Raw genomic sequence first — 16,343 nt, 5'->3', positions numbered from 1 at the left:
TGAAGATATTTTGTACATTTCCTACCGTAAATATATAAAACATTTATTTTTGTGAGTGAATGCAGCACAATCGCCAACATAAATGCACAACTTTAAAGGCGATTTTCTCAATGTTTCGATTTTTCTGCACCCTCATATTCCAGATTTTCAATAGTTGTATCTCAGACAAATATTGTCCTATCCTAACAAACCATACATCAATGTAAAGATTATGTATTGTGCTTTCATGTGATGTATACATCTCAATTTCATAAAATTGACCCATGTGACTGGTTTTGTGGTCCAGGGTCACATTTGTCAACTGTATTATGTGATTATTGCCTAGTGGCCGATGCTTGTTGTTGTGTGTGTAAAATAACAAGCTTTTTCATATTTAATTTAATGGCAAGTTTAATAAGATAATTAAACTAACATTATTTCAGACATTATTGTGTAGCACCTCAAACATATGCAATTTTTTAGTTTGATTCCTCCCTAGAAGTGACTTTGTGGTTCTATCACGACACTACTCTTTTCAGCGAACCAATGGTGCGAGTTTGGGCCGGGACTATCTCTTTGTTCGGCCAATGACAGATGTATTGTCAGATGTATTGCCAGAGTTGTTCTGGAAAACTTGTTTGAAACGCAACTCTTTTTTTCCCCATTCCGTTCAGTGGCGCTAGTGGTGCTGAAATTGCACACGGTTCCTGCTTGGTTCAGCACCATGGACAGCAGCTTTCAGTTTACAGTTGCAGCGCCCATTGTGAATATATGCTTTATTATTTGTTTTCTAAAACTTAAATATTGCCCAGCTACACCGACACTGAAATAACATACTACTGCACAAAACTACTGATTACATATTGTACTGAAAAGGAATATAGGCTCTCATTTGACTGCCCCACACAACCTCAATACAGTTTATTGAATGAATAATCACACATCCATTTCACGCTGTTGTTGTGAAAGTACACAACAGACTCTATGCTCTAATGTATATGTGCAATGAGTAATAAACACTGTTTAAAATACTGTCATGTAGCGCTGCTATAAAAGTTTGACATGTAGCCTATATGTCTCAAATGCGTGTCTCATATTTTAATTTAATCTTTAAGTTACATCATACTGTTTAATATTCATGCAACTCAGAAATTGTAAATGTGTGAAAGAGGAGAGAGTACCGGTAACATCAGCCTGTCTGAATATTTCACTGTTTAATTAAAACAGTTTACACGGTTTCACTGAACATTAGATGTAGAGAGAGAGAGAGAGAGAGAGAGAGAGAGAGAGAGAGAGAGAGAGAGAGAGAGAGAGAGAGAGAGAGAGCACAGCCCACTGGCTGAAAGAGAGGATGATGCATCAGAGAGGAGAGAAACAGGGACGACGATGATGATGGAGGCAGGAGAAATGAACAGAGAGAAGAGAGTTTCACAACACTGATCAGGAAGCAGGTGCTGGACCTTCATCCACATCAGACTGAAGTCAGAGGAGAAATGGATGTGCGAAAGGACTCGATGAGCTCCAGCATCTGACCGGACGAACTTCTGATTCAGAGAAATCTAGTCTCGAGATCATCGATCCGCAGTTATTCTGCGTTCTGCGTGTTTCGCGGGATATTCTCCTCATTTCGCGCCTTTAAATCTGAAGTTGCACCGCATGAACGGAGGCTGATGATGAATATAAAACACATCAGGTTCGTCATATAATGGGGATCGAGGACGCAAGCATGAGGAACGGACGGGCTCTGTCCGATCAGTGGGCCGACAGCGTGGTGGTCCGGCCCCGGACGACCGAACAGCACATCACTGTTCACAAGAGGCTGGTGTTGGGGTTCGCCATCTCCATCCTGACCCTCATCATCGTCACGGCCATCGCCATCACGCTGAGCGTCAGCTTCGAGAGATGCGCCGCGGAGAGCAGCGGGGCTCTGGCCGCGAACGGCTCCAGCAACAGTAAGTGGAAACAGTCCCGGGACGGGAACATCAGTCACAGAGACACAGAGGACGGCCAGCAGCCCTGGAGAAATCTGCGCTTACCGGCCACCCTGCGCCCGCGACACTACGACCTCCGACTGTCCGTGAACATGGAGAACTTCAGCTTCTCCGGCGAGGTGAACATCGAGTTTGAATGCGTCAACTCCACGAAGTTGATCGTGCTGCACACGGACCGGCTGGAGGTGGAGAAAGTGCTGGTGTTTTCGGACAGTAAGAAAGCGGGCGTCATGAGGATCCAGCGCCGCTTCCACTATCAGCCCAAGCAGGTGTTTGTGATCGCGCTGCACAGAGAGATGAAGCCCCTCAGAACATACAAGATCAACATCACCTTTCACGCGAACATCGAGCACGAGCTCTTGGGCTTCTTCCGCAGCACGTACACGCTGAATGGAGAAAGAAGGTAAAAGAGGTTCAGTGTCCGTCTCAAAAAAGTATTTCATATGATGATCAGGTGTTGATGTAATGTCCTGCTGTTGCCATGGGTAGGGCCGTAGCTGGGGTATCCGGGACCCCGGCTGAAATCAGGTGCCCCCCTAAAGCCGGGGGCCACTACCATCGTCACTAGCGATGGCCCTGACCATGGGAGCTACTGATGGTGTGTTAAGATATATGCAAAATTAAAGGTATAGCGGAGGATGTTTTACTTCCTGGTGGGTAGTCTAAACTATTGGTCCTCCTAATTGTCAATCATTCTGGTGAATCAATCAAACTTTTCAAAAAGTGGAGAGGGCGGGTCTTATCTAAAATTTGGAAAGATCCTCCGCTATACTTTTAAGTTTTTTGTTTGGCTAATTATTTGCTCTTACAGAAATGTACCATGGTAACCAAAATACCATTAGGCTACTACTGATGTTACTGTAAAACTATAATAAATAGGATATCAATCTTCAGAAGCTGTAATGTTACAGTCCCCAGTTTACTACAGCTTTACCGCAGTAACTGTATTACCTGTGTTATGAATAATCATTATTATATACCGAGTGGGAGATTCATGTGTCAGTGGTACTGATGTATACAAATTGTGTTATGATGATACATAAACATAAGTAGACGCAATACAAAGCCCTGTTTAGTCTCCTAATAATATCCTGTAATTTATTCTCCTATAAATAGTATTTACTATGGATTACATTAAACTATCATAGTTTCAGTAGTAATGTTCACTACTTCAAAACCATAATAAATGAACATGAGATGTTCTTATATAAATGGAGACTAATAGCATTGCCAAACTATTGTATTTTTGTTGAAAATCAGGCTAGGTGGCAACCATGCTAAGTTTTGTGAGGTTGGCTTTATTTTTAGTTGTTCTGTATACAACATCTGTGATGTGCAGATGATTGTCAGTAAAGTGTCAAGTGCATCATGGAGGTGATACGTTTTACAAACACAACTGCCAAGATGCTGCTGCTGTCCAAATATTATTAAAGAAACAAGATATAATCTCTGGTTCTTCATTCATAACATTTACAGCTTTAAATCCAGGTTATAGTTAAGGTTAGGCAGGTCACCTGTACCGCTTAATCAAACATTATAATGTGTATGTAATTTTTACATCTCGGTCTCAGACAGTAACTGTTCCTCAGTGTTCAGGGAGGTCAGAGGTCACACAGATCTGAACACTAGTTAAACCTCTGGGTACTGAAGTCACAGCTGTGACTGACACTGGACTCAATGTCTCATTTACTGTCACACACTGAGACTCGCATATAATCATGGGGAGTTTTCCAGCACAATAAACGTTCATAAACCCACACAGTTAGATTTACATCAAAAATAACCTTAAAAAATAAACTATTTATGCAGTTACTATCATTATGCATTAATTTATAAACAGTATATTGATATAATCAATATATAAACAGATAATCCATCAATATAATATAAACAGATTAGACAATTCAAGAGTTCATTATGTGCTCCTGTTTAAACGACAACCCATTTTTATGTTTAAGACCCTTTTTTAACTGTTTAAGATGCACAGTTGATTATCAGAAACTCATATATGTGTGTTGACTGTAGATTTACAGCCGTTTACAGTCTCATATTCACAGTGATTTCACAAAATATCAACTTCTTGCTCTTGTTTTCCGGCTTCTGACTCTTTGTCCTCTGAGGGAAAAATGGCTCATGTCTGAATCTTTGCCCGCAGGTTTTCCTGTATTTGAGACATGTTTAAGCCTTGTTTTACCCTGAAGGGTTCGCTTTCATAGACACACTTCATAACCCTTCTGTCTGTCCACCAGTTTCCTCCTTGTCTTTTCAATAACGGCTGAACCTTCTGCTTCCTTTCAGCTGTAAACACAGCATGTTAAAGGCTCAGGGCGATTCTTTCTTTTACTTAAACTTTATTGTGAGGTCTTGATATCGTAATATCCATTGAAGAGCACCTTTGAGATAAATTCAGTATATGTTGATGTTGTTCAGCTCCACAGGCTGTGAAGATCCTTCAGTTTAGTGTAATCAGCGCCTGCTGGCTGCTCGTATATTCATGAACACTGAACAGCGGGATCTCGCTGGATTGAGGAAATACTTGTGTTGATGTAGTTAGACATGAGCGCAGGAGTGTTGTTCTGATCTGAACTGATCCTCTGGTCTCTTCAGAGATTCAACAGTTTTTCCTTCTTCCTCTTCACACATTTGACTTCAACCTCGCATTGCACGTCAGTGATGTCATAATGCGCATGTATAAAACATCTCCAACAAACTCAAACACTTCCATGTGTTTCACTGCAGGGAATTTCACTCTACCATCCCTGTAGAATCTCCTCCTGTGTGTCTGTTAGTTGTCTGATTTCTCATCACCTCCTGTCTGGTCCTGATCTTTAAATAGTGTAAAGATGTTTATATGGTACTAGCATCTATAAAGTGTGAATGAAATGAAGAGGAGGTAAACAGATGGGACATTATAGACTCATTATAGATTGCTCCTGCATGAATGGCTGCTAATGAGAGTAAAAAGTTGTGACAGAAATGCAGGAGCGAGCAGAACACCCCTCCTCCCCCGTCTGATGGTCATGCTGTGGGTGGTGAAGGAAAATTCCTCCCTGTGAGGTTTGATACAAGCTTTAATATCCGTTAATGCAGCTTTCTGGAATGCAGCTCACTCTTTCTTCTTAATAAGAACCGCTTTTCCAGCTCTCTAACTTCTTTACTTTGATACTCAGACTCAGTTCTGATTCTTATGTCCTAAATGTGTCTGTATGTATATTAGTAAGAACAAGTTGACAGCTTTTTATTATTTTCTTGCTATCTAAATAGATTCACGCTGTCAATTCGTTGACATTTTGCCATCACAGATGTGTTTAATGTTTACAGCTGTGACATGCAGATGTCAGATATATCATTATTTCTGTGTAGTATCTCTTATATTATGCTGACATTTGATGTGATTTAGTTGCTGTGGTTAAAAAGCTCTAACAGTCTTCACTCCAGAAAGCTCATTAGTGTGATATAAATGCACAGCGATGTGAACAGGGATGGCAGACAGAGATCATTTACATTCAGGAAAGTCATGTGACAACCAATTATGACTTTCCACTGTTGACTCCTGGACTAGTTGAATAGCATATATTTCAGCAGAGTTTTCTTTCCTCTTACCTCTCTCATGTTCTTATTCTGCAGGTTTCTTGCGGTGACGCAGTTCTCACCGACTCACGCTAGAAAGGCCTTCCCGTGTTTCGACGAGCCCATCTATAAAGCCACATTCAGAGTGAGTCTGAAACACGAGAGCTCGTATCAGTCTCTGTCCAACATGCCAGTGGAGTCTTCAACATCTGAGGAGGACGGATGGGTGACCAACCATTTCTCCAGGACGCCCCGCATGTCCACGTACTACCTGGCCTGGGCCGTGTGCAACTTCACCTATAGAGAAGCAGTTACAGACAACGGAGTCGTGGTGAGTCGCGTTTTCAGACCCTTAAACTTAAAGTTACAAACAGTATACTGAGATTTTATTATTTTTTCTAAAACCTAGAGAGCAGCATTTAAAGCATCACAGATGTGCTTCTGACATGAAGGCTGTTCAGAAGGTTTTCTGCTTCATTTGCCAAATTCTAAGGCAGCACCTCATGTATGCTTCAAAGTGAAGGCAATCCCAGAATGCATTGCACTGAGCTCAGTAATAAAGTCAATCCAAAATGGCAAATAAGCCGAGAGAAATCAATGGATATTTGCAGAATATACACTTGATTGATCAAAAGCTGATCAAGAGTGACAGTAAAGACATTTATAATGTTACAAATGATTTATATTTCAAATCTGTTGTTTTTGAACTTTCTATTCATCAAGAAATCTTGGAATAAAAACAATGTATCACAGCTTCCAAACATTAAGAAGCAGAACAGTTTTCAACATTGATAATAATAAGAAATGTTTATTGAGCACAAAATCATTTGAATGATTTCTGAAGGATCATGTGACACTGAAGCCTGGAGTAAATTCAGTTTTGCATCACAGGAATAAATTACATTTTAAAATTTAAATAGAAAACAATTCACAATATTGATTGAAAATATAATTGTTTTGATCAAATAAATGCAGACTTGTTGAGCATAAGATAATTCTTTCAAAAACATTATAAATACCTACCCCAAATGGTGAATAACTGAATATATTTAATTAAATGCTGAAAATTATTAATAACATAGTTTAATCTAATTAAAAATGGACTACTTTACCCAATATTCATGTGTGCTACTGCTATGTATCTTTAAGTTCATTAGCGTATTGAATCATTAGCTTAGCAACAGACTAACGTCAAAGTCGATTAATATTAATTGTTATTCGAGTCTCATGTGTACAGCGTTATTATGTATTTAATGCTCTGCTATTTATGCAGAGTTTTCCAAATCTGTGACATTGTGAGGTTTCATCTCACTCGGGATTCTCCCAGAAGGAAGCTGCCAAGAAAGCAAGTTTAAAAATAGACATATTATCTTGTTCACAGTCGATGCGTATTTTACAGTACGTTTCTATAATCAATATATAATGGTTACACAGTGGATAATGGAAATGTTTGTCTCCTCTAACATTAGTCCAGTGTCCACAAAGTCATATACGTGTTTATTAAAAGGGTTACAGTCATGTGTGCAACTGGTGTCCACTTATGCTCATGTCCAGGATTGTGTTCATGATAAAAATTCCAGGTTTTATATAAAATACAGGAACGTTGTTTGTTGTATCACTTTCATCACATGCACTTAAATGTTTTTTTTTTTTTTGTTTTTTTTTTTTTACTGAATCCTCAGATTCTAAGCAGCTTCGTCTGTCTGCCATTAGAGAGACTCAGTTAATGAGCTGCGTTACTGATATCACGTTCAGTCATATTAGACACTTCCTGACGGCTTCCTCAGTGGCTCCTGCTGTTGCCCTTGGCCGGCCTCCTCCTCATATTAGTGTAATTAATCGATCTCCTTCAGCATGACCGCGCTCTCCTTTATATCAAATCATCTCTGACTGCAGTGTGTGCTTCTATCTGGGGCGTTTATACCCACACTGTGGCTTGTAGCGGTTAGCCGCTCGCTAGCGTCCCCATCAATCACATTAAAGCGGCAGGGTCGCCCCCTCGCTCCATTCATCACACAGATTCGGCTGTGCGGAGCGAGAGGAAAGATCGTGGGAGAGGAACGTTGGAGAGGAGAGTTATTACTCTGGGTTTATGGGGAAACACTGATCTACCACACACACGTGTAAAAATCACGGCACACCGGCAGCAATTGGTTGGGCATTATGTATTATGGGTTTTAAGGCTCTAGATGGTGGTGGTGAATTTTTACTGTATTCAACCATAAATGTATGTCTATAGTCTATACAGTTATTGATGCAGTTATACAGTTACAACATCTGGAGCTGAGCGACTCATCTCTCCCAAACAGCTAGCACACCTTTAAGTATTGTGGTATTCCGCCATGTTTCTCCCTGACACGCCCCCAACTCATAAACATCAGGGCTTAAAGAAAATCCCAAGCTTTCCACTCGTATTAACGGCATTGTGGTGGAGGTCATGTGCGTTCAACTCGTAAATACGATCTTTCCGACATGGCTTGAACGCACCATTACAGTTAGAGCCTTTGCCATCACTGTACGCTCATCATAGTAGTTGTATTACTACTCACAACCCTATCTCAATTTTAAATACATATTATACCCTGCATTTTCTGTTATGTGGATTACAAAAGAGAACAACACAACACTAGATAGACTTTTACAATATGCCTTAAAACAGGCATACATACATACATACCTTACCTGTTCATAAAATACAAATATTCAGTACTCTCAAGTCAGACTTCAGTGAACACTAGCCCATTTTTTTTATATCAAAACAAATAGTTTATAAAATATATATTAGCATTTGATACTTTGGACTGATGGTTAAAGTCTTTTTCTGCACAGTTTATCCAGTTTTATTTTACACACCTCTTTTCTCCATGCAGCTTTGGTCCTCTTTTCCAGATTTATTCCAATAATAGTCCAGTCATTTTATGAAAAAAGGAAGGACAAATTGCAACAGAAGCAAACTCAACTGATTTTGTATCCTCAGTATGTCCTGAGTAAGGAAAAAAGAGCCCAGAAGAATCCCATAAGGGGAAAGTTTCGGAAAAAGACCCGAAAAATCAGTTGAGTTTGCTTCTGTTGCAATTTGTCCTAGGTTGACCCCCATTTTGGCTTAAAATGACTGGACTAAAAAGTATCTGAAAAATAAGAGGAGAACATTTTCAATTAAAATGATTTGCAGTGTATAATTTTGATTATCTAAAAATGTCTAACCAAAAACTACTGGATAATTCACTGAAGACTTGGAATTAACTGCAGAGGTCATACAGAGTACATTTATAGTCAGTAGATTCTAGCATAAGGCACATAAATGTTGATCTTCTCCTGATAAACAAAAGTTATGTGTGAGCTTTGTTTTAGTGAAACAAAATGCAGACATGTCTAATATGACATGCTTACCAAGAAGGATCAAACGAGACACAAGCGCAAGCATTTTCTCAAGGTCAGCAGGTGTGGCTGACATCTATTAGTAAAGAAAACTATTTAAGATGACTGACAGTAACTGCAAATAAAAACTTAAAAACTTAATGTGCTACTTGTTGCTTATATTCTATAAATAGGCCTAGCATATTCAGAATATGAATGGTTTATGTAAAAATGATAATTTTCTCATTTACTCACCCTTTTAAACTCCAATGATGCAACAGATGATATTTTAATGGAAATGAAATGTCTGTTTTTCCCTACAATGCAAAAGAAGAGAATGGGGATCAATAATGGGGAACACCAATAGTCATAGTAAATGAAGGATAAAGGTAATTCATACGGGGCACATGGTTTGACCAGTTTTCTGAAGTGATTCAATTTGTTTCACCGTACATCTAGCAATTGGAGTCTAGTTTTTGATGCTTTGGTCTTATATCTTTGATATTAGATGAAACGACAGGTGACTTAGATTAAATGGATAGTTTTAAAAGATTTTTTTTATTATCCCATGATTTACTCACCCTGAAGCCATCCTAGGTGTATATGACATTCTTCTTTCAGATGAATACAATCGGAGTTATATTAAAAAATGTCCTGGTTCTTCCAGTGAATGGGCACCATTTTTTTTTTTTTTGCATCTATCCATCATAAAAGTGCCCCAAACATCTCTGAGGGTTTAATAAAGACCTTCTGAAGCGAAGCGATGCGCTGGTGTAAGAAAAATATCCATATTTAAAACTTTATCGACTAAAATAACTAGTTTCCGCCACCGCCGGACACTCGTACGCATCGTTTTGCGGCGAAAGAGTAACACTTGAACTTAACGCACAATGTAATGACGAACGTGGTTGCTCAGGCCTGTTTGTTTGAACCGCGAGAGGCGTCTAAGCTTACGCTACTCCTACATCTACGTCATACATAATAATACAGCTCAATTAATCAATCAATCAATCAATCAATCAATCAAGTGTTGCTCAAAAATGGTGCCCATTCACTCCCATTATAAAGCTTTTAATATAACCCTGATTGTGTTCGTCTGAAAGAAGAATGTCATATACACCTAGGATGGCTTCAGGGTGAGTAAATCATGGGCTAATTTTCATTTTGGGGTGAACCATCCCTTTAATGGCACTGTACCTTTATGTTCCTTTTGGAGCTTGAAGGTTTGGTCCCCATTCGTTTCCATTGTTTGGGCTCCACAACAATATCTTAATTTTTCCTCCAAGAGAAAGAGACAACATAAGGTTAGGTAAATGATGAGAGAACTACCATTTTTAGGTGAACAATTATTCATGGTGTTCATAGAACAAACAATATGCAAACTTACAGAGTCCTTGCTTCTCTACAAAGTTAGCCTTCAGGAGTTGAACTACAATGACAAGGAAAACATAATGTAAAGAAGAGATACATAAAAATAAAAAAAGTCTCAATAAAAAAGAAAATTCTGAAAATTATCGACATTCCGTCCGTCCATCTGTTATGCTGCTATTTCTGCAGCGGTTTTAACACGCACATTCACAGTAATCACACAAGAATTATGGATTTTTATCATACCTCACGTATCTTTGGCTTCGATAAAGATTGGGACATGTGTCCGTTGCATATGCATAAACTGTGCATGACGGTAGCAAATACAACCAAATGCAGTCTAAGTGTATGCTAACAAGCTCACAAGCATGCTATCATATTTTACTCGGTTACTTTTCCATGATTAAAACACGCTATCCTGTCATCTAATTACACTTCACTGGATCTTTATACTGTATGTTAATATTTAGACGTACTTGGTAACTTACAGATCGAATCAAAGACGTAGTTGCAAATAACAACAGCAGATAATGGATGAATGAATCTCACATTGATGAAATCTCATGGATGAAATGAATCTCACGTTAAAATTTTAACCACACAAGAAGAAGAAAAAAAACATTTCACAAATTTTCTTACCCGTTTTAATGTGATGTGATGACAGTCTGATGGGGTCACATTCCTGTGGTATCTTGCGTATTAAACCAAAGTCGCTTCATCCGATTTACATCACAAAAACATCACTGGATGTTAAAATTTTTACATTTAAAAGTAATAGTTAGTTTACAAATAAAATAATAATAGGCAGAGCTGCAAAATGACCTCATGCAGATAAACTAAAATGTCTTCCTATACTCACATGTACATGGGAAAATATGGTATTAAACTGTTAAATAACAGTGTCATACTGTTGACTGCTGGTCAACACGCAATTTGAAGCGACCAAGTTCTCCCATAATGCATTGCAAAAAAACAGTAACTTACAGTTATTATGAAAACAGCATTTTGCTGTTAAATTTCCAGGAATTTTTTACAGTGCAGATGTGAATGTTTACAGGAGTAATGATGCATAAGATTGAATCTGTCTCGAGAACTAAAATCGGACTATCTACCATAATAATACAGCTCAATCAATCAATCAATCAATCAATCAATCAATCAATCAATCAATCCTTATAGCGCTGTAGTTTTATAAAGGCATCTGTTCTGGTGAATGTGACTTTTGTTTTAATACTTTTTTACAGAATTTGACCCTCAGGGACATATTTTTTTACCTGGTGTCTTATATTAGTTAAAATGCTAATATAAAATAAACTGGTTATTTAATTGTCTAAAAGCAGCACATTTCATTCATTACACGGTAGCAGCCATTTTTAAATCCACTGGTTTAGTGTCAGTCAGTTTTTATTTATTTTATCATTAAAATGACAAATGTTCTTGTAATATCTAATCAATATTCAACACCACTATACTAAATATTCATATTCATGAAATTACTCAGCCTGATCAGAAAAGCATGTGTACTGCATTTAGTGGACAAAATTATGGTTTTAGCAGTAGCATACAAATGCCTTCAAACATTTATGTGGGTTTAAGTTAAAATACCAGCTTATAGCAGCATGAATGTCCATCTTGATTTATTCTGGTTTCGTGCTGTCAGGCTGTTAAACCAGTCAAAACTGGTCTAAACAACACAAGCTGTGACTAGATAGACTTTCTAACAGGGAATCATATTATATAAAATTAGAAGATACATTTCACTCATTGTACAGTTTTTATGGCACAGTTTGGACTTTTATAGGAATGAATTTGTGAAGTTCCTGAAGTATCTCTCACATATAGACAAGTATAGAATAACAACTCAACAGGTTATTAATATCAGGTCAAGTGCTCCATGTCATCTTCTGAGTGTGTTAACGTCATCTTTTCATCGGGAAGAGCTTAGGATCAATGTTGAGCAGCCGCTCATTGAGAGACTCTCTCTATTAAAGTTCAATTAACCCCATTTAAGTCTCTGTCAAGCTGCCTTCAACAAAACCAAACAAACCAAACAAATGAAGCAGTCAGATTGACCAATCTTCAAAATGGCTAATTAATGAAGCTTCTCTTGATTGTCAACTTGAGTACTTTGTCTAATTACAGGTTGATCTAAAATCACATAGATTTGATTGAGCTTTGAATCATTTCCACAGCCGTCCATTCATCTTTATATCAGACATAGAGCTGATCGATACGGTAGCAACATGTGATGTAAACAACACATAATTCAATGTGCATTGCTGCCAGGCTCTGAAACAAAGGCTTGTTTTGCACGGTAACTCTGTTAGTGTAGGAGGACATTCATTCTGACTGGATGGATGCCCGTTCAGAAAGCTGTGCATCAGCCTTCGGCTAAAAGAGACCAAGATCATTTTTACTGTGAGAATACATTTCCCACAGAGCCACACCTCACACATTTTCTTTCACACTTCTCTTCCCTCTCACACACATATAATCGTAAATACAGAATAAAGGATCTTGCAATAATGCAAATGCTTTGTCTTTGCTTTTTCCTGGAAATCTAATTTGTTTCCACAGATAAATGTCTAAAATGCTATTTTAATAAACTACAGCTTTAAAATTGATGTAAATAAGCAAAGATGTTTACATTTTTAAATACATAGAGGAGTTTTTCATTAGCTAGTCTATAACATGATGGTTTATGAAAATGTAAACAACTAATTTAAAGGCGAGTTAAAGGCAAGTAATTTAATAACAAGACTACTTCTTTTAGTAAATGAACTACTCATCCTATGAAGCACTGCAAATTACTAAATCAAATTAGAAAAAAAATACGGTACAAAATATTCATTATAAAAAAAAAAAAGATATATTAAAAGTTAATTTTGTCAGCTTACTATGTCATTCTCAATGCATTATATGTGTGGACTGTTCTTCAATATGCAAAAGTTCTCTAATTGTTGTATCTCTCTTCAGGGTATTATGGGTAGATTAATTCTTTGTTGGAAATCTTTTAATTAAAAATACTGAATATGAGCTCATCTGCCTGCTATCTACAGAAAATAAAAGTTGTTTTTTACATGTGGATTAGGTGACAGTCATACTTTTTAATGCCTCACACACTTTTGAGGGGTGGCAAAAAGTGCACTTGAAAGACAAATGCAAAATTTACAAGCCAGATGAAGCATTTGGCAGATATTTTCACCAAGGATTACTCTTTCAAGTTATCCTTGAGGGAATTGGTTAGGACTAAACCCAGAGCCGTACAAGAGAACATTCAGCACCTGACACAATTTGACTTTTGTTCTCCCTCTCTTCCCATGTTGTGTTGATGTAGATTCGGCTGTACGCCAGGCCTGATGCCATCCAGAGCGGATCGGGAGACTACGCTCTGCACATCACCAAGAGACTCCTGCAGTTTTACCAGGATTACTTCAAAGTCAAATATTCCCTCCCAAAATTAGGTAAGACCTGCTGTGAAATGTCTTAAGTTTTGTCTGGCTTCAGTGAAACGGCAATACATGTTCTTCTCATGGGAAAGCGAGGGATTTTTCATTGCTTCATTTGTATTGCCAGTCGGTTCTGTGTGACTTCCTTTTTTGTGTTCGTGTGAAGAGGTGAAGGAGTCTCAATAGCAACTCAGTTCTTGCATTTATTGATCCCAAAAGCATTCTAGGCTGTTTGTGGTTGTGTTTGGTGTTGGGAATTAAAGCACACACACACCATGCGTGTGGTGTTAAAGTGTGTGTAGTTTTAAGTGTGAGTGTGGTTGTGGTGGACTGGCTCACATCAGACTGTGTCTCGCTCCATTGGGTTCCTGTCAGTTCTCTGACTTCATTTGAATACAGCCATCAATCTCTCTAGGCGTCTGTCTGTCACTCTCTTCCCCCGCCTGCTCTCTTCCTCTCTAAATGTGTGTGTTTCATGTAGGCTGTGTATTTCAGTGCACATGTAATATTAATCATGTTCCTCTCTTAAACGCTCTCTGGGAAGCATTTGCTCTGCTTGCTAATAGGGTTAAGACCCTCTCAGTATTCACACACAGACTACATCTCAATGATTTTGTCTTTGAATTTCTTTCATTCTCATTTTCACCTTCTAGTAAATCCAGCGTAAGCTATTAGCTGTGTTCGGGAACGTGGCAGTCGGTCTGCTAGTTTGCAGCAGCCATCCAGTCATCCTAGACCAGCTAATATGTTTCTAAAACACAGTGACCAGCTTAAGCTTTTCCAGCAGGGGTTTCTAGGACTTTAAATATGTAACTAAATCTGCAATTAAACCCTAAATATTTAGTGGTAAAGGAGAATGTAGCATTAATGTTAGCAAGTATTACCTTGTGAAAAAGAAGTGTGCTTAAAATTGCCATGAAACGCGGTAGTCTTTTCTTTCCAAGTGTGCCGTGTTATGAGCAAAACGCTTCTCAAACAAGAAGAAATGTAGAAGGGTACTTGATTTTGTCCTTCGGTAATTGACTGAATCTTTGGATCGTTATGGTTTGCTATTGCTTGCAAACGTGTTTGTTTCTTTTGCTGAACGCAAAAGAAGATATTTTGAAGAATATGGGAAACCAAATTGACCAAACCAAATTCCATAGAATGGAAAAATAGAAGTCACCATAGAAGTCAATGGTGCCCATCAACTGTTTGGTTACCCATATTCTTCAAAATATCTTCTTTTGTGTTCAGCAGACGGAAAAAAATCATACAGGTTTCGAACAACTTGAGGGTGATTAAATGATTACAGATTGATGATTTTATTTATGGGGTTAACTATCCCTTTAATATAAATGTAAGCTATGATATATTTTCATTTAATAGAAAAATAACATGTAATTAAGTATTAAAAACATTACATTCAGTTTGCACTTAAGTACTGTAAATTATTTTAAGTACATTATTTATTTTATTTTCATAAGGGTTAGCAGCATATGACAATGTCTCAATAGTCTCTGGCCTTATGGCCATACAGCTGTAAGTTATGTGCAGGATACAAGATAATCAATAACTTCTATACAGTATGTAGCAAATTAGCTCAAAATAAATATGAATAATCAATCATAAATTGTAATAATTAATTATGAATATTTGGATAAATTAATATAATGAATTGAATGTAGTAAAATTAATATTACAATCAATCAACCTGTTCGTCCCGTGAACACTGTTAATTGTTTATTAATTCTAAGAAATGTTCATATCCAGGGGAGGGAAATGTACAGTACTACTAAGAGCCTGTAGTCAAAATCTAAATCGTAAAATAAACTTTGTTGCAAGCAGAGAATCAGAACCAAATACGTATTATGCACAAGTTTTATGAACTAAATCACAAACATAACTAATCTAAACACACATACATACATGCATAGGTAAAATAGTAAGTGACAGAATAAAACTGGAAGCAGGAAATTAAACTATGGAAAAGATCCATTTAACTATGAAAAGAACCGTCAGCTTATCATTTTCAGAGCACCTTATTAAATGTATACTTGCATGGCCTTTGCAGTGAAGACATTTAGTGAAGTTCCTGAAGAAGGATTTTGATGGTTCCATGAGTCTCAATCGATTTCTTCGGCACTGAATGAAGAAATGTCGATGAACTTGAATGGTTTGTTTGACTCTGTTCTGGTTGAAGGTTTTCTCTCTCTCCATGAGCACATGGCTCAGCACATGCAGATGCACATGTAGGTTGTTGCCTGCCTGCCCTGGGCCAGAGAAGCTACGCCGAGCAACAAGGAGAAGGGAGGAAGTCGGAACAGTTGATGGTTGATCATTCAGTGATAGTAAAGTTGCAATTTTCTTCTGAGGTGGAATGAAGAAAGTTCATGCCTGTAATTTTACAGTCTGACTCTGTCAAGGCCTGCCGGTGCCCATGGGCCCCAGTGGGGGTCCCCACAGAAACCCGATCCGGGTATATATATATATATATTCTACCAAATTGGTTCACAGTTGGAAGCATCTCATTTTATTTTTCCATGTGTAGTAATTTTGCAGTTAATTCTCATACTGTATTTTCAGTTTTTGAAATATGTATCCTCTCCCCAAATCTGTCACAAATAAAACACAATAAAAATTATTTAAA

At 37.8% G+C, this 16,343-nt stretch overlaps 1 protein-coding gene across 1 annotated transcript; it reads left to right on the top strand.

Moving 5' to 3' along the window:
• Positions 1-1,292: 1,292 nt before the first annotated feature.
• Positions 1,293-13,900, top strand: LOC309496490 (thyrotropin-releasing hormone-degrading ectoenzyme-like; the record flags this gene model as incomplete). Its single annotated transcript, XM_082166473.1, has 4 exons — positions 1,293-2,373; positions 5,598-5,871; positions 13,603-13,729; positions 13,881-13,900. The coding sequence occupies exons 1-4, from the start codon at positions 1,685-1,687 to the stop codon at positions 13,898-13,900; spliced, it is 1,110 nt and encodes a 369-aa protein (XP_082022599.1). The 5' UTR covers positions 1,293-1,684.
• Positions 13,901-16,343: the final 2,443 nt, after the last annotated feature.

The sequence above is a fragment of the Leuciscus leuciscus genome, assembly GCF_965113295.1.
Source record: "Leuciscus leuciscus genome assembly, chromosome: 4".
Lineage (NCBI taxonomy): Eukaryota > Metazoa > Chordata > Actinopteri > Cypriniformes > Leuciscidae > Leuciscus > Leuciscus leuciscus.
This window is presented reverse-complemented; position numbering and strand designations above follow the sequence as displayed.